Source organism: Monodelphis domestica, chromosome 6, assembly GCF_027887165.1.
Source record: "Monodelphis domestica isolate mMonDom1 chromosome 6, mMonDom1.pri, whole genome shotgun sequence".
Classification (NCBI taxonomy): domain Eukaryota; kingdom Metazoa; phylum Chordata; class Mammalia; order Didelphimorphia; family Didelphidae; genus Monodelphis; species Monodelphis domestica.
In genome coordinates, this window is record NC_077232.1 from 243,691,141 (window position 1) to 243,717,724 (window position 26,584).

General features: G+C 34.0%; 1 protein-coding gene across 1 annotated transcript in view; it reads left to right on the top strand.

The window, feature by feature from the left end:
* Positions 1-26,584, top strand: part of NDST4 (N-deacetylase and N-sulfotransferase 4) — a 422,643-nt gene that overhangs the window by 24,295 nt on the left and 371,764 nt on the right. The window contains exon 2 of the mRNA XM_001362590.4: positions 21,644-22,876. Coding sequence (XP_001362627.2) covers positions 21,896-22,876 — 981 coding nt within the window. The 5' untranslated portion in view covers positions 21,644-21,895. The remainder of the gene's footprint in view (positions 1-21,643; positions 22,877-26,584) is intronic.

Below are 26,584 nucleotides of genomic sequence, written 5' to 3' on the forward strand. Positions count from 1 at the left end.
TTACTTACATTCTCCAATTCTTATTGATTTAATTCCTTTTATAGCTATAATTTCTAATGGATGAAAATATGCTCATTAAAGCAAAAATCTTCACAGAGGCCTAAAATTAGAGATACATTGGATCCATCTCATTCAAACTCCCAAATAAAAGAAATTAAATATGAACATGTTTAAAAAACAAAAGAACCCCAAAACTTGGATGATGTTCTTATATCATTCTGATTAAATAATCTGATGGATTAAGAAAGTGTAATCAGTTTAATTCAGCAAGATAGACAGAGTGACAATTCATTCTTATTATTGAATAACTTATTTGGGGGAGTAGAAATGCCATATAATATTTGTAAGGCCTCTCTTCTCAAGTAAAATGTCCCTGAAAGATAAGGCATACACAAGGGCAATACAGAAAGTATTGTAATGTACTAGGAGGAAAATTTTGTTCAGATTGGTCATAAAAGTTGGAACATTCACTGAGTTACAGAATATTAGAGATGAAAGGGATTGTGAAACTAACATTCATATTAATAAATCAATGTACCAGCTTTTCTTAAGTTCTTACTATGTGCCAGGCATTGTGCCAAACAATGGAGGTGTAAAGACATAAATAAAATAGTGGTGGACTACCAAGAGCTTAGTCTAATGAGGGAGACAACATATATAATATATAAGTATGTTCAGAATGTATTCAACATGTATTCAAATAAGTTTTAGGAGGAAGGATCCTAGGATATATGGGTTCATGAAGACTCTATTTAGAAGGAGACCTGAGGCTTGAAGAAAGGCTAAGAATTTCCAAAAGACAGAGGTAAGATAAAATGAATTTTAGTATTCATAAATAATAATGCAAAGCAATTAAGAGACATAAATTTGATACCTCAAGTGCAGAAAATAAAGAGAGAAAGCGAGTAATATGTGAGAAGATTGGAAATGTAGGAAAGAACCAGGCTGTGAAAATTTTAAATGCCAAACAGAAGAGTTGATATTGAATACTCTAGGTAATAGGAAATCTCTATAATTTACTGAATAGGAAACTGGCATAGTCAGTCTGATTTTACATTAGGACACAACCCCAGGGAGTCTGTTATTTGTCCCATTGTAGGGTTTTTTTAAAAAAAAATGGATTTGAGCTACATTAGAAGAACCGTAAATGAAAAATAGTTAAAGGAGCTCTTTTCTCTAGTTCTGAAATTTAAGAATAGAGAACAGACTAAATAAAAGTGTGGGAGCAGGAATAAGTGCAGTGGTACTGGATAAATTTACTTAAATGTAAAACCAGTTCAGATACTAGGCTGACCAAGTAGTAATGAGAAATAAATATAGGGAGGTAGATTAGGAATTTAACTAAGTGATATGGTGGATAAAGCTATGGACCCTGAATCAAGGAGACTTGAGTTCTTGCTATATGACATGGGCAATTCATTTAATCTATCTCCTGCAGTCTTTTCAACTGGAAAATGGAGATAATAATAAAATCTATTTGCCATGCTTATTGTGGGAATAAAATGAGATAGTTAAAAACTAAAGAAATTCTGAATATCATAGATGCAAAGGAATAAATTTTATTAATTCTATTAAATATTATATACAATGTAAGCTTAAGTGAATAAAAATACCCTGAAAAAATTAATAAGGATATATTGTGAAGAAATTTATATTTTAGGACAATGCATTCAACTACAAAATGGAAAATGGATTAGAGGAGGTAAAGACTGGATATTAGAAGATAGTGAATTTCATTGAGGAGGTTACATATTGTTCAATACATTTGCCACTTAAAATAAGATCATTTAAACAACTTTACCATCAGTAGGGATTCCATTTTATTCTATTACTGCTAACTAAACAGACTTGAAAGGAGGTAAAAAAGAGGTCATTCATATATTAAGTAATGACAACATGATCTAAAAAATTGTGATTCTTTTTTTTAATTGTATTTAATTAGTCAATAGAATATTTAGATTTTAGAATTTAGAATTCAAATTTAGAATATTTTTCCTTGGTTACAAGAGTCATGTTCTTTCCCTCCCCTAATCCCTTCCCCTCCAGTAGCTGATGCGCAATTCTACTGGGTTTTACCTGTGTCCTTAATCAAAACCTACTTCCATATTGTTGATGTTTTTTTACTGGAATGATAATTTAGAGTCTACATCCCCAATCATATCCCCCTCCACCCATGGAATCAAGCAATTGTTTTTCTTCTGTGTTTCTACTCCCACAGTTTTTCCTCTGAATGTGGATAGTGTTCTTTCCTCTGAATTGTTCTGGATCACTACATTGCTACTAATAGAGAAGGTCATTACATTCGATTATACCACAGTGTATCAGTTTATGTGTACAATGTTTTCCTGGTTCTACTCCTTTCACACTGTATCAATTCCTGGAGGTCATTCCAGTTCAAATGGAATTCCTCCAGTTCATTATTTCTTTGAGCACAATAGTATTCCATCACCAACAGATACCACAATTTGTTCAGTCATTACCCAATTGGAGGTCATCCCCATATTTTTGAAGTTTTTCCTACCACAAAGAGCTCAGCTATGAAAATTCTTATACAAGTCTTTTTCTTTATTATCTCTTTGGGGTATAAACCCAGCAGTGCTATGGCTGGATCAAAGGGCAGACAGTCTTTTAGCACCCTTTGGGCATAGTTCCAAATTGCCTTCCAGAATGATTGGAACAATTTACAACTCCACCAGCAATGCATTAATGTCCCAACTTTGCCATATCCCTTCCAGCATTCATTGCTTTCCTTTGCTGTCATATTAGCCAATCTGCTAGGTGTGAGGTGATACTTCAGAGTTGTTTTGATTTGCATCTCTCTGATTATGAGAGATTTAGAACACTTTTTCATTTGCTTATTGATAGTTTTGATTCATTTATCTGATAATTGTCTATTCATGACCCTTGCTCATTTATCAGTTGGAAAATGACTTTTTTTTGTATAATTTATTTAGCTCTTTATGAATTTGAGTAATTAGACCTTTGTCAGAGGTTTTTGTTATGAAGATTTTTTTCCCCAATTTGTTACTTCCCTTCTTATTTTGGTTGCATGGGTTTTGTTTGTACAAAAAAATTTATTTAATTTAATGTAATAAAAATTATTTATTTTACATTTTTTGGTAACTCTTGCTTGGTCTTAAAAATCTTTCCTTTCCCAAATATCTGACAAGTATACTATTCTGTGTTCACCTATTGTATACCATCTTGTTTTTTTTTTTAATATATATTTTATTTGATCATTTCCAAGCATTATTCGTTAAAGACATAGATCATTTTCTTTTCCTCCCCCCCACCCCCCATAGCCGACGCGTAAGTCCACTGGGCATTAGATGTTTTCTTGATTTGAACCCATTGCTTTGTTGATAGTATTTGCATTAGAGTGTTCATTTAGAGTCTATCCTCTGTCATGTCCCCTCAACCTCTGTATTCAGGCAGTTGCTTTTTCTCGGTGTTTCCACTCCCATAGTTTATCCTTTGCTTATGAATGGTGTTTTTTTCTCCTGGATCCCTGCAAGTTGTTCAGGGACATTACACCGCCACTAATGGAGAAGTCCATTAAGTTCAATTATACCACAGTGTATTAGTCTCTGTGTACAATGTTCTCCTGGTTCTGCTCCTCTCGCTCTGCATCACTTCCTGGGGGTTGTTCCAGTCTCCATGGAACTTCTCCACTTTATTATTCCTTTTAGCACAATAGTACTCCATCACCAACATATACCACAGTTTGTTCAGCCATTCCCCAATTGATGGGCATCCCCTCGTTTTCCAGTTTTGGGCCACCACAAAGAGCGCAGCTATGAATATTTTTGTACAAGTCTTTGTGTCCATTATCTCTTTGGGGTACAGACCCAGCAGTGCTATGGCTGGGTCAAAGGGTAGATATTCTTTTGTCGCCCTTTGGGCATAGTTCCAAATTGCCCTCCAGAATGGTTGGATCAATTCACAACTCCACCAGCAATGAATTAATGTCCCTACTTTGCCACATCCCCTCCAGCATTCATTACTTTCCTTTGCTGTAATGTTAGCCAATCTGCTAGGTGTGAGGTGATACCTCAGAGTTGTTTTGATTTGCATCTCTCTGATTATAAGAGATGTAGAGCACTTCTTCATGTGCTTGTTAATAGTTTTGATTTCTTTATCTGAGAACTGCCTATCCATTTCCCTTGCCCATTTATCAATTGGAGAATGGCTTGATTTTTTGTACAATTGATTTAGCTCATTATAAATATGAGTAATTAAACCTTTGTCAGAGGTTTCTATGAAGATTTTTTCCCAATTTGTTGTTTCCCTTCTGATTTTAGTTATATTGGTTTTGTTTGTACAAAAGCTTTTTAGTTTGATGTAGTCAAAATTATTTATTTTACATTTTGTGATTCTTTCTATATCTTGCTTGGTTTTAAAGCCTTTCCCCTCCCAAAGGTCTGACATGTATACTATTCTGTGTTTACCCAATTTACTTATGGTTTCCTTCTTTATGTTTAAGTCACTCACCCATTTTGAATTTATCTTGGTGTAGGGTGTGAGGTGTTGATCTATTCCTAGTCTCTCCCACACTGTCTTCCAATTTTCCCAGCAGTTTTTATCGAATAGTGGATTTTTGTCCCAAAAGCTGGGATCTTTGGGTTTATCGTATACTGTCTTGCTGAGGTCGCTTTCCCCCAGTCTATTCCACTGATCTTCCTTTCTGTTTCCTAGCCAGTACCAAATTGTTTTGATGACTGCTGCTTTGTAATATAGTTTTAGGTCAGGGACTGCAAGGCCCCCATCGTATGTGTTTTTTTTCATTATTTCCCTGGATATCCTTGATCTTTTGTTCTTCCAAATGAACTTTGTTATGGTTTTTTCTAAATCAGTGAAGAAGTATTTTGGTAGTTCAATGGGTATGGCACTAAATAGATAAATAAGTTTGGGTAGGATGGTCATTTTTATTATATTGGCTCGTCCTATCCATGAGCAGTTAATGTTTTTCCATTTGTTCAGGTCTAGTTTTAGTTGTGTGGCGAGTGTTTTGTAGTTGTGTTCATATAGTTCCTGTGTTTGTCTTGGGAGATAGATTCCTAGGTATTTTATTTTGTCTAAGGTGATTTTGAATGGGATTTCTCTTTCTAGTTCTTGCTGCTGAGCTGTGTTGGAGATATATAGAAAAGCTGATGATTTATGTGGGTTTATTTTGTATCCTGCAACTTTGCTAAAGTTGTTGATTATTTCAATTAGCTTTTTGGTTGAATCTCTAGGATTCTTTAAGTAGACCATCTTGTCATCTGCAAAGAGTGATAACTTGGTCTCCTCCTTGCCTATTTTGATGCCTTCAATTCCTTTATCTTCTCTAATTGCTACAGCTAGTGTTTCTAGTACAATGTCAAATAGTAGAGGTGATAATGGGCATCCTTGTTTCACTCCTGATCTTATTGGGAATGCATCTAGTTTATCCCCATTGCAGATGATATTAGCTGTTGGTTTTAGATATATACTGTTTATTATTTTTAGGAATGACCCTTCTATTCCTATGCTTTCTAGTGTTTTTAATAGGAATGGGTGTTGTATTTTATCAAAGGCTTTTTCTGCATCTATTGAGATAATCATGTGGTTCTTGCTAGTTTGCTTGTTGATGTGGTCAATTATGTGGGTGGTTTTCCTAATGTTGAACCAGCCCTGCATCCCTGGTATGAATCCTACTTGATCATGGTGAATGATCCTTCTGATCACTTGCTGGAGTCTTTTTGCTAGTATCCTATTTAAGATTTTTGCATCTATATTCATTAGGGAGATTGGCCTATAGTTTTCTTTCTCTGTTTTTGACCTGCCTGGTTTTGGAATCAGTACCATGTTTGTGTCATAAAAGGAGTTTGGTAGAACTCCCTCTTTGCTTATTATGTCAAATAGTTTGTATAGTATTGGGATTAACTGTTCTCTGAATGTTTGATAGAATTCACTTGTGAATCCATCAGGTCCTGGGGATTTTTTCTTAGGAAGTTCTTTGATGGCTTGATGGATTTCAATTTCTGATATGGGATTATTTAAGAATTCTATTTCCTCTTCTGTTAGTCTAGGCAGTTTGTATTTTTGTATATATTCATCCATTTCTCCTAAATTGGTGTATTTATTGCCATATAATTGGGCAAAGTAATTTCTAATGATTGCCTTAATTTCCTCCTCATTGGAGGTGCTGTCCCCCTTTTCATCTTTAATGCTGTGAATTTGCTTTTCTTCCTTCCTTTTTTTAATTAGATTGACCAGTACTTTGTCTATTTTGTTTGTTTTTTCAAAGTACCAGCTTCTTGTCTTATTTATTAAATCAATAGTTCTATCACTTTCGATTTTATTAATTTCTCCCTTAATTTTTAGGATTTCTAATTTGGTTTTCTGCTGGGGGTTTTTAATTTGATTGCTTTCGAGTTTTTTCAATTGCATTTCCAATTGATTGATCTCTGCTCTCCCTTGATTGTTAATATAAGCTTTCAGGGATATGAATTTGCCTCTGATTACCGCTTTGGCTGCATCCCAAAAGGTTTGAAAGGATGTTTCGCCATTGTCATTTTCCTTGATGAAATTATTAATTGTTTCTATGATTTCTTCTTTAACTAAACGGTTTTGGAGTATCATATTGTTTAATTTCCAATTGGTTTTAGATTTGGTTTTCCATGTACCATTACTAATCATTATTTTTATTGCCTTGTGATCTGAGAAGGCTGCTGCCTTGTGATCTGAGAAGGCTGCTATACCATCTTGTTTTGATGACCACTGCTTTATAATATAGTTTGAGATATGGGACTGCAAGGTCTCCTTCCTTTGCATTTTTTTAATTAGATTGATGAGAACTTTGTCTATTTTTTTTTTCAAAATACTAGCTTCTAGTCATTCATTATTTCAATGGTTCTTTGACTTTCAATTTTATTAATTTCTCATTTAATTTTTTAATATCTCTAATTTAGTTTTCATCTGGGGATTTTTAATTTGTTCAATTTCAAGTTTTTTGATTTGCATGTCCATTTCGTTGACCTCTGTCCTCCCTAATTTGTTAATATATTAAGTCAAGGATATAAAGTTCTCCCTAAGTACTCCTTTGTCTACATCCCATAGATTTTGAAAGAATGTCTCATCATTGTCATTTTCTTCAATGAAATTATTAATTGTTTCTATGATTTGTTCTTTAACCAATTTTGGAGAATCATATTATTTAATTTCCAATTAATTTTTGATTTGAGACTCCATGTACCCATACTAATTATTATTTGTATTGCATTATGATCTGAAAATGTTGCATTTATTATTTCTACTTTTTTGCATGTGTTTGCCAGGTTTTTATGTCTTAGTACATGGGCAATCTTTGTGAATGTACCATGTGCTGCTGAAAAGAAGGTGTATTCCTTTTTGTCCCTATTTATTTTTCTTCACATATCTGGTAATTATAGTTTCCAAGATTTAATTCACACCTCTTACCTTTTTATTATCAATTTTTCAGTTTGATTTATTGAAATTTGATAAAGGAAATTTCAGGTCTCACACTAGTATAGTTTTACTATCTGTTTCCTCTTTCATCTCCACTAGTTTCTCCTTAAGAAATCTGGATTCTATACCATTTGGTGCATACATGTTGAATATTGATATTTCCTCATTGTCTATACTGCTTTTTATCAGGATGTAATTACCTTCCCTCTCTCTTTTAATCATATCTATTTTTACTTTGGCTTTGTCAGATATCATGATTGTAACTCCAGCCTTTTTTTTTCTCTGTTGAGGCCCAATAGATTTTGCTCCAACCTTTAATTCTATCCCTGGGAGTGTCTATCTGCCTCATGTATATTTCTTGTAGACAACATATGTAAGATTTTGATTTCTAATCCATGCTGATATTTGCTTTTGTTTTATGGGTGAGTTCATCCCATTCACATTCAAAGTTATGATTGTCACTTGTGTATTCCCAAACATTTTGATATCCTCTCCTAGTTCTGCCCTTTCTTCTTTTGCTATATCCTTTTAAACCAGTGATTTGTTTTTAATCAGTCCCCCTAATCTCCACCCTTATTATGCTTCCCTTTTCTCTCCCTCCCTTTTTGTTCCCTTCTTTTTTTAGTCTGTTAAGTTCCCCCCCTCTTTCCCTTCCTTTTTGTACCCCCGCCCTACTCTCCCCCATGGTTTTCTCTTCTCACTTTCCCTGTAGGTTAAGGTAGAATTTGATACCCTGATGGATCTAGATGTTCTTCCCTCTCAGAATTGATTTCACTGAGAGTAAGGTTTAAGTATTACCTATTAACACTCTCGTCTTCTCCATCCTATAATAGTATTCTTCCCCTCCCCTTCCCTTGTTTCATTTTGTGTGATAGAGATTATCCTATTTATTTTATTCCTTCAAATTTCTCTTGATGCCATCATGTTTTCTTAAATGATTGATAAGCATATGTGTACCCTCTGATAAGACAAAATACCAAAGCTATGTGACTCAGTAGATAGAGCCAGGACTGGAGATTAGGGATCCAAAGTTCATATCTGACTTCAAGATATTTTCCAGCTGTGTGACCTTGGACAAGTCAATTAACTCCTATTGCCTAGCCCTTACTGCTCTTCTGCCCTAGAACCATATTTTGTATTAATTCTTAGAAAAAAGTAAAGTTTATAAAAGATATTATAAGCAACTTTAATAATAGTTCAAATACTAAACTAGCAATCAACATGGAGACATCTATGGTTTAAAGTCAAAAGACCCACTGGAGACCATAGGTATCAATTTTTTCCCAGCGCACAACAAGGATTGGCTTTTCTGTCCCTCATACTTGAAACTGAAGCAGCCTATATAAGCTTGACAGTGCTGATTGACAGAAGCTTGACAGATGACCACCTAAAAGGGAGAACATGGCATCTAATTGGGAAGAGAGGGAATCTTGTTTTAAGCCTAATATGAAAGAAGTTTATCAGAACCTCTTAGGGTCTGGTTGGTAATAGTTTGTTTTAAAAGAAAAGTATTGTTTACATGCTTTGATTAATAAAGTTTGATTGCATGTTTCAAAAAAAAAATTCCCCCCTCCCTTTTTTTGCATATCATCTTATACCACTTACTACCCCAATTTCTATCTGTGAATTATACTTCTAATTACTATAATGGTGAATATAATTTTTGAGAGTTACAAATAACACTTTCCATATATTAATATAAACTATTTAATCTTACTGAAGCCCTTAAAGAAGAAAATTTAAATAAAAACCCTTTTCCCTCTTCCCCCTCTCTTATTTACCTTTTTTTGTTGTTTCTCTTGTTTTTTGTGTTTGGATATCAAAATTTCCACATAGTTCTGGTCTTTTCTTTACTAATACTTGGAAATCTTTTATTTTATTGAATGCCCATTCTTTCCCCTAGAAGTATATAGTCAGTTTTGATGGGTAGATGATTCTTGGTTGAAGACCCAATTCTCTTGCCTTTCTAAATGACATATTCCAAGCCTTGAGGTCCTTTAGTGTGGAAGCTGCCAAATCTTGTGTATTCCTGATTTGTGCTCCTTGATATCTGAATTGTCTCTTTTTGGTTTCTTTTCAAATTTTCTCCTTAGCTTGGAAGCTCTTGAATTTGGCAATTATATTCCTGGGGGGTTGTTTTTTGAGAATTTAGTGTAAGGGGTGTTCTATGAACTTTTTCAATGTCTATTTTGCCCCCTTGTTCAAGAATATCGGGGTAGTGTTCTTGGATAATTTCTTGTAGTATGATATCAAGATTTCTGGTGATTTCTGGGTTTTCAGGTAGAACAATGAATCTCAAATTGTCTGGTTTGAGACCAGTTTCCTGATCTATCATCTTTTTGGTGAGATATTTTATGTTTTCTTCTGATTTTCTCAGTGTTTTGACTTTGCTTTATTAATTCTTGCTGTTTTGCAAGATTATTGGCTTCTAATTGCTTAATTCTGGTCTTTATGGACTGGTTCTCCACTATAATCTTTTGATTTTCCTTTTCAGTTTTTTCTATACTGCTTTTCATGGATTCCAACTATTTCTCCAATTTGGAGCACCTGTCCTTTAAATTGCTATTTTCCTTTTGAATTATTTTCTACTTTCATTGCCAAAAGCATTCCATCTTTTTAATAAGCTCTGATTTAAATTCTTCAAGAGCTTGTGGCCAATTTCCATTTTTTGGAAGGTTTGGATTTATTTATTTTTATGTCCTCTTCTGCTATTTACTCTATAATTTGGATTTTTCCTCCATAAAAATTATCCAAGTTCAATGCCTTCTTCCTATTTTTCTTGGTGTTGTGAAATTAATTTTCCTGTGCATTGTTTGCCATCACTCTGGTGGTTTTTCCTTTACTTTCCAGTCAGAAGTCTGAGTGATGTTAAGGGTAAATTTAGGGTTGAGACTGAATATAAATTTAGTTGCTTTCCAGGGATTTGATTTCTAAATCTCAATGAATCACTCAAGTCAGAATGAAATTTTATGATGGTTTATTTACAATAGGAGGAAGAAATTAAGAATGGGGGGGGGTGCAACTCGGTGCTCAGTGGATTGAGAGTCAGGCCTAGAGACGGGTGATCCTAGGTTCAAATCTGGCCTCAGACACTTCCCAGCTGTGTGACCCTGGGCAAGTCACTTAACCCCCATTGCTTAGCCCTTACCGCTCTTCTGCCTTGGAGCCAATACACAGTATTGACTCCAAGACGGAAGGTAAGGGTTAAAAAAAAAAAGAATGAGAGAGAGAGAAAAAAAAGAATTTAAACTGTTCTAGCTCAGGCTGAGCCAGGCCTCAGAGTTCAAAGGCCTTGGCCAAGGGGGCCTCCCCAGAAAGCCAAGGGAAAGGGGAGTCAGTCTTATTACTCACCACATAACCATCTCAAGAAAGCCATCTGAGGGGCTCCTCCAGACTCTCGAGTTCCAGGGTCCACTCATAGGCTCTCCCCACAGGAAGTAACATGAAATACAAAGGCAGTTGTCTACATCACTTCCTGTGTCTCACATGTGCCAATGGTGGCTCAAGCTTGGTTTAGGACAGTCCAGGGGACAGTTAGTTGTTTCTGATTTGTCACTTGCTAGTACATGCCATTGTGGTGGGGGTGTATACATTCCTGTGTGCTAGACTAAGCAAATGGAGAAAATCTAAAATTCACAGTGAGAAGGGCATACTATCTGTCTATGGAGCCAAGGAGAAAGGTTTTTGCCTGAGGTCACCTCTTGAGTCTCTGTAGCTTCCACTGTTTATTGCCCTTTTCTCTGCTATCTCCACGTGGGCACACAAGGTCTGTGCTCTTCAGCCTGCTGGGGTCTCGGGTATAACTGCTCTCAGTGGTAGGTCTTTGGTGGTCTTAGTCAGCTACCAAGGACCTAGAGGTGCCTCTCACTTGCTCTAGAAATGTTCCTCACTCACTCACTGATTCTAGCACACTGGTTCTGACTCTGGCTCAGTAGGGTATGGTTGGGGAGGGTTGATCTGCTTGCATTTTGGTGAAAGCTATTTCACCCCCTTATAGTGTGGAAATGCCCAAATTCCACATACCTTCAATGCTGTGCCCTTCTGTGGAGTCCCTTCATTCATATAGATTTGTGTTTTTTTTTGGCCTTTTGAGGTAGTCTATATTGGTATGTGTTGAGGAAAGGAAGAGGCCTGGGTCTACACTGCTGCCATGTTTACCTGGAAGTCCAAAAAAAATGTGATTCTAATGAGGATTAGATTGGTCATTGTTATCCATAAGAAAACCTGATAACTCAACTACATGTATCTTGGTCATTGGAGAACAAAAATTTGGATAATGAAGTAGGAAACTCAAGGCAACCACATTTTACCTATTAACTCCAGTCCTATAGAGAAAATAGAGTGAGCAAAAAGGGGGAGAGAAGAAGATATGAATTAGTTTGCATGAATCACCTGAAAAATTAGTTTGAATTATTTAATGATTATAACAATAATAGTTATTATTTATATAGCATTTTAATATTTGCAAAGTGTTTTATGTGTATGACTTCATTTGATCTTCATAACAACCATGAAAAGCATATTTATATTATCACCCTTTTAAGGAGTGAAAGGTAGGCTCATGAAAACTAAAATCTTTTCCATGGTCACAGCTGGTAAGTGTCGGAGACAGATTTGGAACTCAGGTTTTCCTGAGTCCATATCCAGGAATCTGTCATACCTCATTACTACCAGATTATGAACTAAGAATAGTAGTAAAATATGTTAATTCAGTCTGTAGACTTGTGTGATGTACCAGGTAAATCTAGAGAGGTAATTAGTATAACTTCATTTAATGTATTAATGGTAAATATGCAATATACTTGCATAAATTTAGTTTGCTGCATTTATATAATTTTTTCAAACATCTTTTGCTTGTTGCAAAATGTTTATATATGTATTAATAATACAGTTGTACATACAGAAATTTTTGACTATGTGCAGATATTATTTTATATTAGTAATTGTATGTTATATGTGGATGATAGGATAGTTTTGAATGAGAAAAACTATTGATCTTGGGTAAAATAGGTTAATCATGTAATTTCTGCTTCTACTCTCTGCAAGAACTCTTCTATGACAATGAATATGGCAACCACTTTGAGTGGGGTTGGCTCTTTCTTTGATTCCTAACTTAATGTTAGCAGTCAGGGGTTATTTCTGAGGTTGCACTTGAAAAAGAGATTCCTTGTTTGAAGGGATCCTTTGAAGTCGCTCTTCTTTCTTACAAGTCAAGAGCCTTTTTGAAGTCAACAAACAAGTGGCCCAGTGGGATCTTTCATTCTCCATGCTTCTCAGTCAGCTGTGACTATAAATGAATGAATCAATCAACAAGACTCTTTTATGGACTTTCTATGTGTCTGGTATTATCCTAAGCACCAGGGATGCAAAGAAAAGGCAAAATACAAAAAGATACAAAAGGGTGGATTGAAGATAACCTCAGAGGGGCAGCTACTAGTAGATGATGGGGAACCAGAAAACGTCTGCTGTAGGAGGTGGCACTTGAACTGATCCATGAAGAAAGCTAAGAAAACCAAGAGCCAAAATCACAGGGATGGAAAGAATAAAGGACAGTGGGAATGGGGCTAACCATTGTATAATGGGTAGAAGAAGAGTACCAGTGGTTTATGAAGGTTGGGTTGAGGAAAGGGAGAGTTTAAATATTTCCAGGCTCCTGACCTCATGGCAGGTAGTACTGTTATTTGTTAGGTATCTGGAGTTGTGGACAAACAGGGAGCCTGAGAGAATGGTTAGGAGGCAGAAGGTAATGATCTGAGCTTTATCTGGAATTGAAATGTTGGGGAGTGGTGGGGTTGAGAATCAAAGGAAGTTGGCGGTGGCTTCAAAAAACCCGTAAAAAGTTAGATATAATATAGGGTAGGTAACTATCATATAAGAACCTTCATTACCTTGCCCAGAGGGTATGAACACACCTTTGTTTAAGTAGGAAATATAAGTTCAAAACTACAAAAAGGTCTATTCAAATTCTCCAGTATACAGAGAAATAAAAAGTCAAAATATCATCAAAATAGCTCAAATTGACAAAAGAAAAAAGATACTTGAAAAATGATTGAACACAATTGAATTCAAGGTTGATAGGCATCAGAACAAAATTTGGAAAGCAATTTTGAAATATACAGTGAATGCAAAAGCTAGGCACTCCTTTTGAATCATTTCTCCCATTAAAATGTTATCTCTTTGAAAGCAGCTACTATGTTTTGTCTCTTTTTTCATCCCCATCATTTAGAACAGAAATTAGAACATAGTATAAGCTTAATAAGTATTTATTCAATTAGTGATATTACAAATTATTAAATGGTGAAAACCCTATCTTCTGAAAAATTCTCACAGTATTCTTACTTATAATAGTAAAAAACAGACAGTAACTTAATAACCCCAGTTTGGGGACAGATTGAGTAAATTCTGATGTATTAATGTAATAACAAAGTGTAGTAGTGAAAAATCACAAATATGAAGAAAAGAAGTACACTTAGGGAAATACTATGACAATCAAGATCAAGAGAAAACAAAATATTAATTACTTACAATTTCATACACATTCATGTATATAAAGTAGCAACAAATGGCTTTAGAGGGAGACATATTAACTGCATTTAAATGTTTATAGATTTTGTTTTAATAAAATGTAAATAATTTGGGGGGCATTCCTTAGCTAGGCTCAGTTTGGGGACCATTCTAGGTTGAATACAAAGGTGGTTTCCCCAGAATGAACAGTAAATTGCTGAGCATCAGGCTAGGTGAGTCAAGTATAGTGCTCAATTTCCAGGAACGGGCACACATACCTCAGAGCTGTTTAGCTCTATTTCATTTAAATTTATAATTCTGGGTGATACTTTTCATATATTTGCATTTGCAAGTATAAAAAGAACAACACAATATTGAAAAGACAATAAATCCAGGGACCATGGGACCAAATTTCTAACCTTTCAACCTGACCACAACAAGATTTTATGAGTAATGTTCTTGTTACGAGAATTTAGCCAAGTTAAATTGGAAAATAGAACAAAAAGCCCAGCATTTTCTTCTTCCTGTCCCTGTATTCTCTTAATGATATAAATTTCTTGGAAAACAAAAAGGAATATTTGACATGTGGTTTAATAAAAATGAATCATTCTTTTTAAAAAGTCATGTTATATTATATTGTTTAGAAACTGGGACCTGGGAAAATTGTAAGAATGAAATTTATGCATCTTAAAGAGATGTATAAACCACCTAAGTTTTACTCCTTTGGTTGCCATGATGCCTTCTGGATGTGGTTGATTTCTCAGAGCTACCAATATAGTAAGTTACATTTTATTAGAGTGGAATTGATGCTATCATTGTGCTTGAAATAGCATTTTTTAGAGTTTATACTTGTAAAAAAAAACACACCCTTTGGTGCTAAGATGGTTATATTAAGTACTGAAACTTAGACAGAAATGCTTTTTGGAAAAATTAGGAAACATTCAGAATGTTTGCAAGAGTAGCTACAAATCTCTGAATGTAGGTTTGAAAGCTATCAGTTTTCCAGGAAAGCGTGCTCTCCATTGTTTTATACTGGTGCTGTTAATTAAAATCTCTATTTTAATGAGTTTTTAGATTTTTAATATCTTTGGATAGGATCTATTATTGCCTATTGTCAAATCTTTAAGTGAGGCAATTCCTTTGAAAGATTTAGATGGATATTTGATTGCAAGTTATAATCTTAGAGAACTATCCAGTGGCATGAAGAGAATGAAAAATTTGCTTTGTATCACACCACAAATATTTATACAGGTTATACTGGAATCTATATTTTTCTCCCTTTGAAGTTGGCCCTCCATCCACAACTTTATCCTGATTCTCCTGAGAGACTGAGGAATAGCTAATAACCTAATAAAAACTAAAGTGTGAGAGGCACTAGAAGATTAAGGAGTGTTGAAAGACAAACTCAGATGGAAACAGATTTGTTAATCAAAATAATATAGAAGAGAGTATTATGTGAGAAAAGAGAATGGGATTTGAGGCCAGAAAATTTGGGTTCAAATGTGTGCCTGCAACTTTTGTGATCTGGAGCAAATCACATAATTTCTAAAACTCTATTATTACTGAGAAATCATATATTTGATATTTCATATGTTAAAGTGGTTCATGTGTTATATTTAATAGTCACAATAACTCTATAATGTAGGTTATTTTCCATTTTAAAGATGAGGGAACTGAAGTCAAGAAGAGGTATAAGTGCCTTCCCCAAGTTCACTCAGTGAAATAAGTGTATTTAAACTCAGTTCTATAATGGATTCAAGTCTAGAGTTTTATCCACTTTACTACTTGGATGTCCTTGAAGCTCAAAGTCTTAATAAAATTTCATTCTACAGAGAAATGATCTCTACAGCCTCTTCTAGCTTTTAATCCTACAATTTTGGCAGCTTCATTGAATACTATACTTATATGTAGTTCCCCATTCAATTATACTCGTTTTGAGATTTGTTGACCCTAAAATTAGATTGAATTAGTTAGGGATGCCCTTTTGTAGAAGCAAAGTAGATTAATTTCTTCCTTGAGATCATGTAATTTAGGTAGATAGTCTACTCCTAACCAGATGGTAAAGACAAATGAGACAAATAAAAAAGTCAGATACTAAATGGGAGAAGGCTAAGCCCTAGCTAGAAATTCATATGCCACAGCTAGGTGCCACAATGGCAGAGAACACTGGACTTGAAGACAAAAAGGTCTTAGTTCAAAGCTGCTCTCTGACATTTATTAGCTGTATGATTCTGTTCAAGTTGCTTAACTTCTGTGAATCACAGTTTTCTCAACTGTAAAATGGAGATATAAAAGCACCTCCATTCCAGGGTTGTTGTGATGATCTGATGGAATAAATATTTACAAAGCACTTAGCACAATGCCTGTTGGCACATAATAGATATTCAATAAATGCTTCTCTTTTCCTTCCTCCTTCCAATGGTTGTTGAGAAGATAAATGTGAGATTTTTGAAAATCATTTTGAAAATATTGAAATGCTATATAAATGCTAGCTATTATCATACTCATTAAAAGAATTACATATTTTAGTGGACCACATCCTCAATGAAAGTCAACAGTGTGATACAGTAGCCAAGAAAGCTAGTGTAATTTTACGCTGCATTAACAGAGGTATAGCTTTCCTAATCAGAAGATAATAGTTTTAATGTTCTTGGTCTTATTTAGAACATGTCCACAGTATCATGTTCAATTGGGCAAGGAAGACCCTTTTAGAAAGGACACTGATGTGCTGAAGCTTGATCAGAGGAAGGCAATCAAGATGATGAAGAGCCTCAGGAACCTGCCATAAACAAAGAAACTGAAGAGACTGAAATAGAGAAAAGAAGGCATATTAAGGGACCGTCATGTGGAAGAGGGGTTTAATTTGTACTATTTAACTCCAGAGGTCAGGACCAGGAGCAATGAATAGAAGTTTCAAAGAAATAATTTTAGATTTTGTGTTACAAAACTGTCACAAGAATTAAAGCTTTAGTTCTCCAATATAAAATTAGTCCCCCTTGTCAAAAAATGTCTAGACAAGGTATTATTGCCATCTGAAATTTGGTAGGGCAAAATATAGGTAATTTATGTATGGATGCATTGGCTCCGCAAGTCCTTCCCAACTTGAAAATTCTGTGATTTTTTTAATAAAAATTCATCTCACACAATATGCTATGTTAAGGAACATTTTCTACTTACCTATACATTGAAAAATGCAACCAAGAGGCCAAGGAAAGAGGGAAAAAAACCTTTTATATATAATAATTCCTTCTCTATCCTTACCCAACTATTTTCAGACCACTAAATTTCTGATATCCTACCAAAATTCATATATAGTCATTCTGATGCTACCAAGTGACAATTCACCTTGACAACATTTTTAAAATGTCTCTCTCCTGGCATACACAGAGGGAAGATGACTGCTTTAGATGTCAAAATTATCAATCAGTCTAAGTTCTGCACTTTGAGACAGCCGCTTTAACTCTTCACTATTCTTACCAGATTCACTGCTGTAGCAAATAAACAAAATCATTCCCAATTTATCTTCCTTTTTCTGATAAACCACTCAGATGAATACCTGTCTATAAGAGAATGGACCACATTTTAAAACTAGTCTCATGTACTTCCTAGCAGCGTTCCTAGGAAAGTCATCTAACCCTATTTGCCTAGCAATTACTCTTCTGTCTCAAAGTTTTTACTAAGGAGCATTTGAGGGTTTAGGAAAAAGATATTCTTAATTCTCACATGAAAATAATAATTTTTGTTTTGTAATTGGTATGGTTATAAAAATTTTGTTCTTATTTTCTCTCCTCTGTTATTTTAATTTACAAATTTCTTGCTTAGTTTTATCATTGACCCATTAGATTATTATACCACATTTAAAATAAAAAAGGGGGAAACTGGGCGATATTTAAAACTATAGTTTATCACTTACCTATTTGTAACAATAACCTTCCCTTATGGTTGGATTAAATGAAAAGTCAAACAAAATAAAACAAAACAAAGCAAATCTATGGACTCAGTGAAGGCTAACTCTAGTCATAACACAAAGGAGGGAATGGATATTTGGTGAAATCCAAAGCCCTTTTGAGATTCATGCATTCATTGTTTTATATCAAGTCAATAACTTTTATTGCCACAGTTAATTTATCTTCAATAAAATTCAAATTTAATCTCTTAAGGAAAAAGATTTATGAAACACTCAAGAAAGGAGCTTTTTGAAAGTAAGAATTGTTTTAAAGAATGATATTTGGTCATAAAAATGGGAAGGAATCTCAGACATATGGGCTGAATTTTGTGCACAAAAACCCTTAAGCTTCAGAAGCAAGAGGAAAGTATTTGTTGGACTCATGAGATCAAATATATATTATATATGTAAATATGTGTATATATATATTCCTTTCAAATTCCCTAATATAGTGATTTTTCTTTTGTATGAAAAATATTAAGGAAAAAACAGTTAAGCAGAAATTAAATTGTATCTTTTAGTATATACACCCATAATTACCCACCTTTATAGCAAAAGGAATTAATGTTTCTTCATCTCTTCTCTGGGACCAGTATTGCTCAAACTGTCTCACTTTAAATTAATACAATATTGATCACAAAGTAAAAGTCACACAGGTTTATGTATTTGGACTATCAAAAATCAAATTAAGGATATGGAATGGTAATAACATACAATCCAGTATATGTGCATGTATGTGTTGTCTGAAACAATTCTGTTATCCTCAAAAAAATAACAATCTCTGCAAGCTTCATATTGACTTAGAAAACCTAGAAATGAATATCATGTGTGTTGTACTGTATTTTATTTATTTTGTTAAACATTTCTAAATTACATTTTCATCTGGTTCAGGTCCACTCAAGTGTATTGCAGGACCTGAGCCTATTACATATAGTCTTAAGCAAAATTATTTTTATCAGCTTAATATTTTATCAGTATTTTTTCTTTTAAATGTCATAGTAGACTATGTATTTCACAATATGAATAGAAGAGATGGAATTTCAATGGTTATTTTACATTAATTATTAATCTTTTTATTGTGCAAAGTCAAAAAAAAAGAATTAACTCATGAATATCCATATTGACTCATAAACAAAGTAAGAAGTTAATGATATTCATACTTTCTTCAGTGGAAAAATTCAGTGGGTCTAAGTAATTTTCCTACATGTTTCCATTTGTTTTGTTTATTTCTCCTTTCATAATTTTTAATTATCACTAAAGATAATTAATACCATCAAAATAATTAATCTATAAAATAGCTTTCAATCCACTCTATCCTTAGCCTCCAGAATGCAATAAACCTATAAATCTATGTCATATCTACCATCTTTGAACTATGTGGTGAATGTCAGTAAATTCTGCTACAGCAATATGAGAGTTTGATAATGTGTTCAACTTCCCCATTAGGAATGAGCTGAAAAGGTTATTGTTTTACCTTGAGTGATTTAATTAAATCCTTAAATGATATACAATTAATTTGATGAAACCTGTATAAATATATTGTACTACCTGAAAACATGGGACAATTTTAGCAATTTTATCTTAATATTTTGCTTTCTAAGCTTTTAAAAAAGATAATATAAGTTTTATTTATTCCATTAGATTTTGCAAATATGTACATGTAAACATATTTATATGCACATATTATCTCACTTCATACTTAGAAAAATCCTGTGAAGCTGATGCTTGGAAAAAAATTAGGGTCCATTTAGTAACTAAGTCAGGAAATTAATTTGGGTCTTCCTAACTCTATCTTCTATACCACCTTGCTGCCTTAACATAAAGTGGGCATACCACATGAAAAGAGTATCCAAATCATTAATAATGAGAGAAATAAAAATCAGGACAATCCTGAAATCTTACCTCAACCCTTGCAAATTGCAAAGATGGCAAAAGATGGCAATTGTCAATGTTGGGGAAGAGTTATAACAGGATAGGCTTACAAATGTATTATAAGTGAAGCTGTGAATCAGTATAACCATTTTGGAAAGCACTTTAGAATTATGTAAATAAAATGAAATCTGTATATATACCAAAATATTTATAGCAGGACTTTTTGTGATGACAAAGAAATGGAAGCAAAATAAATGACCATTATTTGGGAAATGGCTAAATAAATGATTGTACATGACTGTAATGAAATATTATTGTGTAGCAAGAAAAGAAAAATATCATCAACACAGAAACATCAAAAGATGTACATGGTCTGATACAGAAGGAAGTAAGCAGAGACAAGAAAACAATATGCAAAGCAACTACAACAATGTAAATGAAAATGACACATACACATAATAGCAAATCAATGTTGCTTCCCCACAGAAGGAAAACTATATTATAATGCAAGTTATTGAGAAAAAGAGTTAATATACACGATTTCTATCTATAAAATAGATTATTCAGAAACATAAAAATATTGCAAAATTACTAAAAACAAACATTTCATGAAAGAAGAGATATGAAAAGGCACTCATAATCATCAATTTATAGAGACGGGAGATCCACAAATGCTGCACATTTCACATGGTTTCAGACTTTTTCAATATATTACTTATGATGATTTTTTTCATTTCTGTTTCATACATCACCTGCAAAACATTATATGCTCTATGGGATGGTTCTCTGGCAGGAAAATGGAGGGAGGAACTGAGGGAAAACTATGATCATATTTTGAGTGTCAAAATTAATTTTAAAAATGAAAGAAATGGCTTTTAAAATTGTATAGAAAATTAATTTAAACAGAAAATTCAGGTTTTGAAATATGTGCTATGACAATTAAGTCCCCATGTTGCCTTCTTTCTAGCCACTTTGTTTAAAATGGCTCCTACAATTTTCTCTTTAGGGACTGGTTCTACCCTAATATTCTATGCTCTGCTATTAAAGAAGAAAGCCCATCCCATTGTTATTTTTTTGTTTGTTTGTTTTTAACTAAAAAAGGGAAATAACATTCCTGAGTCTTCAAGGGGGGGGGGGGGAATAGAGAGGAGGATCCTTTCTCTTTAAAACTCTTGACAATTTGTTTCACTGTTTTGCTTTTAAGATGTGTAAAACACACTAAATTGCCAATTCCTCTTTTTTAAGGTCATTGTCCAATGCCCTGAAATTCAATTTGTAGCTGTTCTTATTTCTCATAAAAGCTAGCTTTCTGAATCGCTTATTTCACTGGATAAAGACATCTGAAAGGTGATTTTAATTAACAGTATTTTCATCCCTCTATAAAATTTTTTGAAAATTACGTACTTTTTAAGGCATCAGTTAGTGATATGCTACTCTATAAATAGTAAATCATGCCAACTTTTTTAGAACCACAAATGTCAATATATTTCTTAACACACAGACATAATATTTGGTATGTGTTTAGATGTATCTCTGTGTTTTAGTGGAGAGAATACTGTAGGATGTGGAGTCAAGAATATCCAAGTTCAAATTTGACTTCAGATATTTACTCCTTCTTTGGCATTCACCAAATACTTGAACTCTGTGTACCTCAGTTTCCTCATCTGTAAAATGCAAATGATAATAGCATTTACCTTCCTTGGGTTATTGTGAGGATAAAATGAGATAATATCTGTAAAATACATTGCAGACATTAAAGCATTCTATAAATGTTAGATTAGGTTACCATTGTTATACACCCTTACATCTTTACACTCTTGGACTAAACATGCATGTATGTACTTGTATTTACTATTTTTTTCTCTCTTGTAGATAATGTATAGAGGCTTCTACATCAGTCCTTGGTCTTGGCTATATTCAAAGAAGCTTATTTCAAATTTGTGTCTCCCGGTCTGCGGACTTCCAGTTTTAACTGTTCTGTGACTTTATATTCCTTTCTTATATGCCTTGAAATGGTCACATGAACTGGAGAGTGGTATTTGCACCATATCACCTTCTATTCACTATGGCACTTTAGGAGACAATATTCAAAAGCAATTTTAAAATATTTTTTTAATTTAAAAAATGAATCTTGTTGTGAAGGTTCGAAGAAGCTTTCGAACATTGATCCTTCTCTTAGCCACATTCTGCTTGGTAAGCATTGTCATTTCTGCTTATTTTCTCTACTCGGGCTACAAACAAGAGGTGACACTGACTGAAACCACTGCAGGGGTGGAATGTGCTGACCTCAAACTTCTACCCTATCGGTCAATGGAATTGAAGACAGTCAAACCTATTGATACATCAAAGACAGACCCAACAGTTCTCTTATTTGTGGAGAGCCAATACTCTCAGCTTGGTCAAGATATCATAGCCATCTTGGAATCCAGCAGATTTCAGTATCACATGGTCATTGCTCCAGGCAAGGGAGACATACCTCCTCTTACAGACAATGGCAAAGGGAAATATACTTTGGTTATCTATGAAAATGTTTTGAAGTATGTTACCATGGACTCATGGAATCGAGAGCTTTTGGAAAAATACTGTGTGGAGTACAGTGTTAGCATAATTGGTTTTCATAAAGCCAATGAAAATAGCTTACCAAGTACAAAATTAAAGGGCTTTCCCCTGAACCTTTATAATAACATGGCCCTAAAAGATTGCTTTGTAAACCCTCAGTCTCCTTTGTTGCATATTACCAAAGCACCAAGGGTTGAGAAAGGCCCTCTGCCTGGTGAAGACTGGACTATTTTCCAATTTAATCATTCAACCTACCAACCTGTTCTCTTAACGGAGTTACAGACTTCAAAGCCACTTACACCTCCCTTGTCCAAAACCAATCTGTATGCTACAGTGGTTCAAGATTTGGGGCTTCACGATGGGATTCAGCGTGTCCTTTTTGGAAACAACTTGAACTTTTGGCTGCACAAACTCATCTTCATAGACGCCATCTCTTTCCTGTCAGGGAAGAAGCTCACATTGTCCTTGGACAGATATATCCTCGTGGACATTGATGATATCTTTGTTGGCAAGGAAGGAACAAGGATGAATGTGAAGGATGTGAAGGTAAGGAAAAGCCACAAATAAAGATTTTTTTGTTTCATTGCTATAAAATATATTAATGAGACATAATTTGGTACATAGCTGCTACTAGAAACATTTTTTTTAAACAAAAACTCATGAAACAATTAGAATGGAAGAATTTGGCTCTTTTAAAAATCTATCTTGGACCAGACATAACTTTCCCTCATAGATATTTTCCTGTACATATTCTTGGAGAGAGGCAAATGTACCCAAAACTCACAGAGATCCTTGAATATTCTTGTTCCCCTTTATTTGTGCTATCTGCTTTTTTTCAAAGAGTTAGGATCTGTGCTTTGCTTTATTTTTATAACCACATCATTCAGTTTGGAAGGTGTACTTATCAATTGGTGGTCCTGAATTTTTTCTATACCTAGCTGAGGTTGAGAGAAGAACAAGGCAGAAATCTTCCCCAAACATCTTGGAACTTCAACTGCATAAGCAGCCTTACCTCATTTCTCCTTGAAAAAAATATTAAGGACCACCTATATGAAGTGAATTATCCTAGAGGCACTGAGGAAGAAACAGGGATGAATTAAATATGATCTCTATCATTCAATATTTTCAGAATCAAAATGGGTGATAATACATATAAATGCCTTAGATACATTGTATCTAAAAATATCATAATTTCATAAAATAGGTTCCAGAAAAGTACTTTGAGATCAACTAAGAGGAGAGAGATCACTACTGGCTCACTAATAGGTTATTGATGAAAATGTTTTGAATTCTGTTACCATGGACTCATGAAGTCAAGACCTTTTAGAAGAGATCCATCTGGAATCAGTGTTAACATAATTAGTTCCATAAAGGCAATGAAAATGGGCTGTCAAGTATAAAATGAAAATACTTTTACATGAACCTTTAGAAGAACACAGCCATTAGGTACTGCTTTGTAAACACTTGGTATTCATTGTTTCATGTTTTCAATGAATCCTTATCCTGTTTGGGTATTAATAGAGAAAGCAGTGATTAGAGCTAGTCTTTGAAGGATCTATGTTATTTTATCATTATGATGACCTCCCATTGAGGGAACTCCATCTTCCTATGCAAGTCACTGACTATTCTACGTCATATATTCCTAGAGAATTTCCTGGGACACAGAGTTTGGATGATTTGGCAATGGTAGCACATGCAGTATTTGTCAGAGGTAGCACATAAACCTAGGTTGTTGACTTTGAGTTCAGATTTATTGTTCCTTATGCCTCTTGCCACCATAAGATTGGTGGATCCTTCATTATGGCATATTGTGGATCAATGAAGTTTTAAATGTGTATGACATGACCTGACTTATAATAACCAAATGCCATGGAAGGAAAAGATTGCATTTAATTTTAAAAATACAAAACAAAAAAGATTTTATCCAGTACCTTAATACTTATCATATCTCCCTAAATCCTTCCAAGCCTCTGTGATTCTTTTTCAAGTTTTCCCATATAACCTCTGTAAAGGTTCTACCTGATACCCTTGTGGTCTCTTTCTTGTTCATTTAGTGATTAAGGGATACCATCATACCCCTTGAGTGATTTCTATGCTCTTCTCATCCTCACTGCATACTCCTCCAACTTCTTTTATGGTCGTCTGTATTTGCAATAATGTACTGCCTAACTTATTTTATCCATGTAGTCCTTATTTAAATCACTAAAGCCAGCTTGGACCAACCATACTTCTTTCTGTTTGTTGAGTTTTTTTTTTCATGAATCAAAATTTTAATTCTTCCAGGATGTTGACACCATCAACCACAGCCATGAAGCATTACCAGTAAGGTATTGTGTTAACAAAATAGTTTTTGACAATAGTAAGTAGCTTGGGATCAGCACTTAATTACTCTTGTTTAATATGCAACCAATCCCAATATCTTTTTTCTGATGAATTTTGGACAAAATTCTGTGCCCTTTAGTAGTATCTAAGTGATATACATTTGTTGTCTTATTTACAATTTTCCTAGATGAGAAAAATAGTCTTTATCCTTGAATTAATTGTTTGAGCTCTCCCTAATTCTCAATGAAATATATACTAAATATAACCAAGAATAACATTCAAACCTCAAGCTATCTACTCTTTGGCCAAAAAAAAAATAGATGAAAACCTTATATTCAGAGAATCATAAGTTGTGAGCTGAGAAGGGCCTTCAAAGTCATTTAAGCTCTCATTTGACAGGGAAAGAAACTTCAAGAAAGTTATAGGATTTGTTCAAATTATTAAGTGGCAAAACATGTATTTAAATGGGTCTCCTGAATCAAAACATAATGCTTTTTTTTGTCTAGCTTCATACTAATGATTTGATTCTTCCTTCTCTCTCAAGTGACAATCCAATCAGTTTCCAAATATTGCTAATTTTAAATTCCACTTCATCTCTTATGCTCATTCCTTTATTTTCATACTAATTGACATCATTCAAGTTTAGACTCCTTTATTCACTTTCCTTTATTATTGGGAGAGCCATCTAAATGTTTTTCCTCATTCTCTGCTGTCAGCTTAGTTCTCAAGAGTTGATGTGATAACTATATATTATCTTTTAACAAACTATAGGATAAATCTATTAGTGATTAATGTTAGATAAACATCAACTTCAATCAACCTTGGTCTTCTTAACTTTAAAATGAAGGAATTAAACCAGATAGCCTTAGAGGTCCCATCTAGCTTCTAGATTTATGATCCCATTTTATGATCAGAAAAGTTTATTTACTTCATGCCTGACTATAGTAATGCCATGTAATAATTTATGCCCCCCAAAACACTTTTGTAAATCAAGTTGCATTTGCCTATAAAAGTAAGTAATATACATAATATTTTTGGCATTTACTTAAATGTCTTTTATTTTCTTTACACATAGAATCTGAATACAGGAGTATTATGAATAGATATGTCTTTATACAATAAACAGATAATCTCCCAGTACACAGTCACAATGGCACATTAACCATTTGAGAAATAGACAAAGGCATGAGTTGATGCTGGTGGTATTGTTTTTCTAAATTTTATTGGAAATTTGAGTTTTTATATTCAGGATTTTGTTCTTCATTTGCAAATGGCAAAAAAAAAGCCTACCAATTTGCCCATGGTGAAAAAATGATGAAGAAAAACTCAGCTTATCAAGCAGGTCCTTCTTTCATTAAAAAAAAAAATTGGCGAAAATTACCTAAAAAGAGGAAGAACATATTTGGCCAGTAATTGCTAGAGAAAAAAATGTGCAAATATTCAAGTTCTCAGTTCATTCAAATGCCTTTATACCTTGGTCACCCCAATAAAAGGGACATTCACATTTTGAAATGATAAAGTGTCCTTTAGGACTATCAAGATTCCAGATAGGGAAATGTAATGTTTTACTGATATATTGACAATATCCCCCTTTGCTTTAGACCAGCATAGTTGACAGCATTATAGCACAATGAATAATAGGAACCAGAGTTGGAAGGAAACTTGAAAATGGTTTTGTCTAATCCCCTCATTTTAGAGCTAAAGAAGTTGAAGCCCAGAGAAGTTGTGACTTAACCGAGGTCAGAGGTGAGGGACAGAACTTATATTTAAACCTCAGTCCTCAGACTGTAAATCCAGTTCTCTCTCTCTCTCTTTACAGTACTTCCCTAAAATACAGTAGAACTCTTGTTACTATGTTCACTTGGGCAGCAGAAAGAGAAAACAAGTCCTGTCAAAGGTCTCTCATGTTATAATTAAAGATACTTTCTGGTT